The 1,141-nt window shown below is 25.2% G+C and overlaps 1 protein-coding gene across 1 annotated transcript in view; it reads right to left on the bottom strand.

Annotated features, from left to right (window-relative positions):
- Window positions 1-500: 500 nt before the first annotated feature.
- The window catches only part of LOC125859961 (cytokinin riboside 5'-monophosphate phosphoribohydrolase LOG7), a 5,505-nt gene continuing 4,864 nt past the window's right edge, over window positions 501-1,141 (bottom strand). The window contains exon 6 of the mRNA XM_049539820.1: window positions 501-653. Coding sequence (XP_049395777.1) covers window positions 501-653 — 153 coding nt within the window. The remainder of the gene's footprint in view (window positions 654-1,141) is intronic.

A 1,141-nucleotide genomic window follows, 5' to 3' on the forward strand; every position in this document is an offset into this window, starting at 1 on the left:
AAAGACTCGTAAATAATTCAAAATTGTAAAATTCATAATTTATTGTTTCATAAGACCCCTACTCAAGAATATACTTTTTATTTCATATTTGAAATTATATTTTTCTTATATTACTATTATATATAAATAATTTTGGTTATTAAACACATTATTTAAGGAAAAATCTTCCGAAGAACAAAGACCCATAAATAATTTAAAATTGTAAAAATCATAAAATTTGAGTAGGAATAATAAATTGAACTAAGACTCTTAGTATAATTTTTTAGCACTCAATATTTCAAAATATATATATTTTATATTAATGAGGTATTTCATAATCGCGCGAAGCGCGATCAAATTCACTAGTTAATAAATAGTTCTGAGATATTTATATAGCTATAAATCATCTAACAATTGATAAGTTAAAAACTAAAATTTTAATGATTTCTAATAAAATTATGACACTTAATATATTTATAAATAATTATTAATAGAACATAGTGTTTAATTAATTAATTAAATTAAATTACCTCAAGTTGTTTGACTAATTGTTGGGCAGTTTGAGCAGACACAATAATTTTACGAGCAATTGGTGAAATAAAGCCTTCATCCACTGCCTTATCAAGAAAACTCAACAAAGAATTATAGTATCCCTCCACATTCAATAGCCCCACCTGCGTTACGCGTTTGACAAAACTCAATTAATCTAAAGTCAAAACTCAAAAAATTAAAATTTCGATGAGTAAACTTATGACGTATAACTTAAACTTATGAAGCTAGATACAAGCACTACTTCAAAAAAGAAAGTTGAACGACAGACAAATTTTATAGATAAACAGTAAAATTTGTCGTTAATATTAATCCTATTTGCCGATGAATACATTTTTTTTTAGTAGTGAAGTGATTTCAAAGCTTTTGTTGCCTGAGCTAACCTCTGATTATAACTCCATAATACTTATTTTGACTGCTCGATCAAAAATATTTTTAGTTAAGCGACAATATATCTAGAAATTAATAAGTTATATTATCTAGAATAGTATGTAGATTGTATTATTTATAATAATTATCAAAGACAAAAATACCTTTCAAATGACTAAGACTTTCCATTTTTTTTCTTATAATGTTTGTTTATTATTGGCATTAAAAAGGGGGGGGGGGGGGG

Source organism: Solanum stenotomum, chromosome 1 (genome assembly GCF_019186545.1).
Source record: "Solanum stenotomum isolate F172 chromosome 1, ASM1918654v1, whole genome shotgun sequence".
NCBI classification, from domain to species: domain Eukaryota; kingdom Viridiplantae; phylum Streptophyta; class Magnoliopsida; order Solanales; family Solanaceae; genus Solanum; species Solanum stenotomum.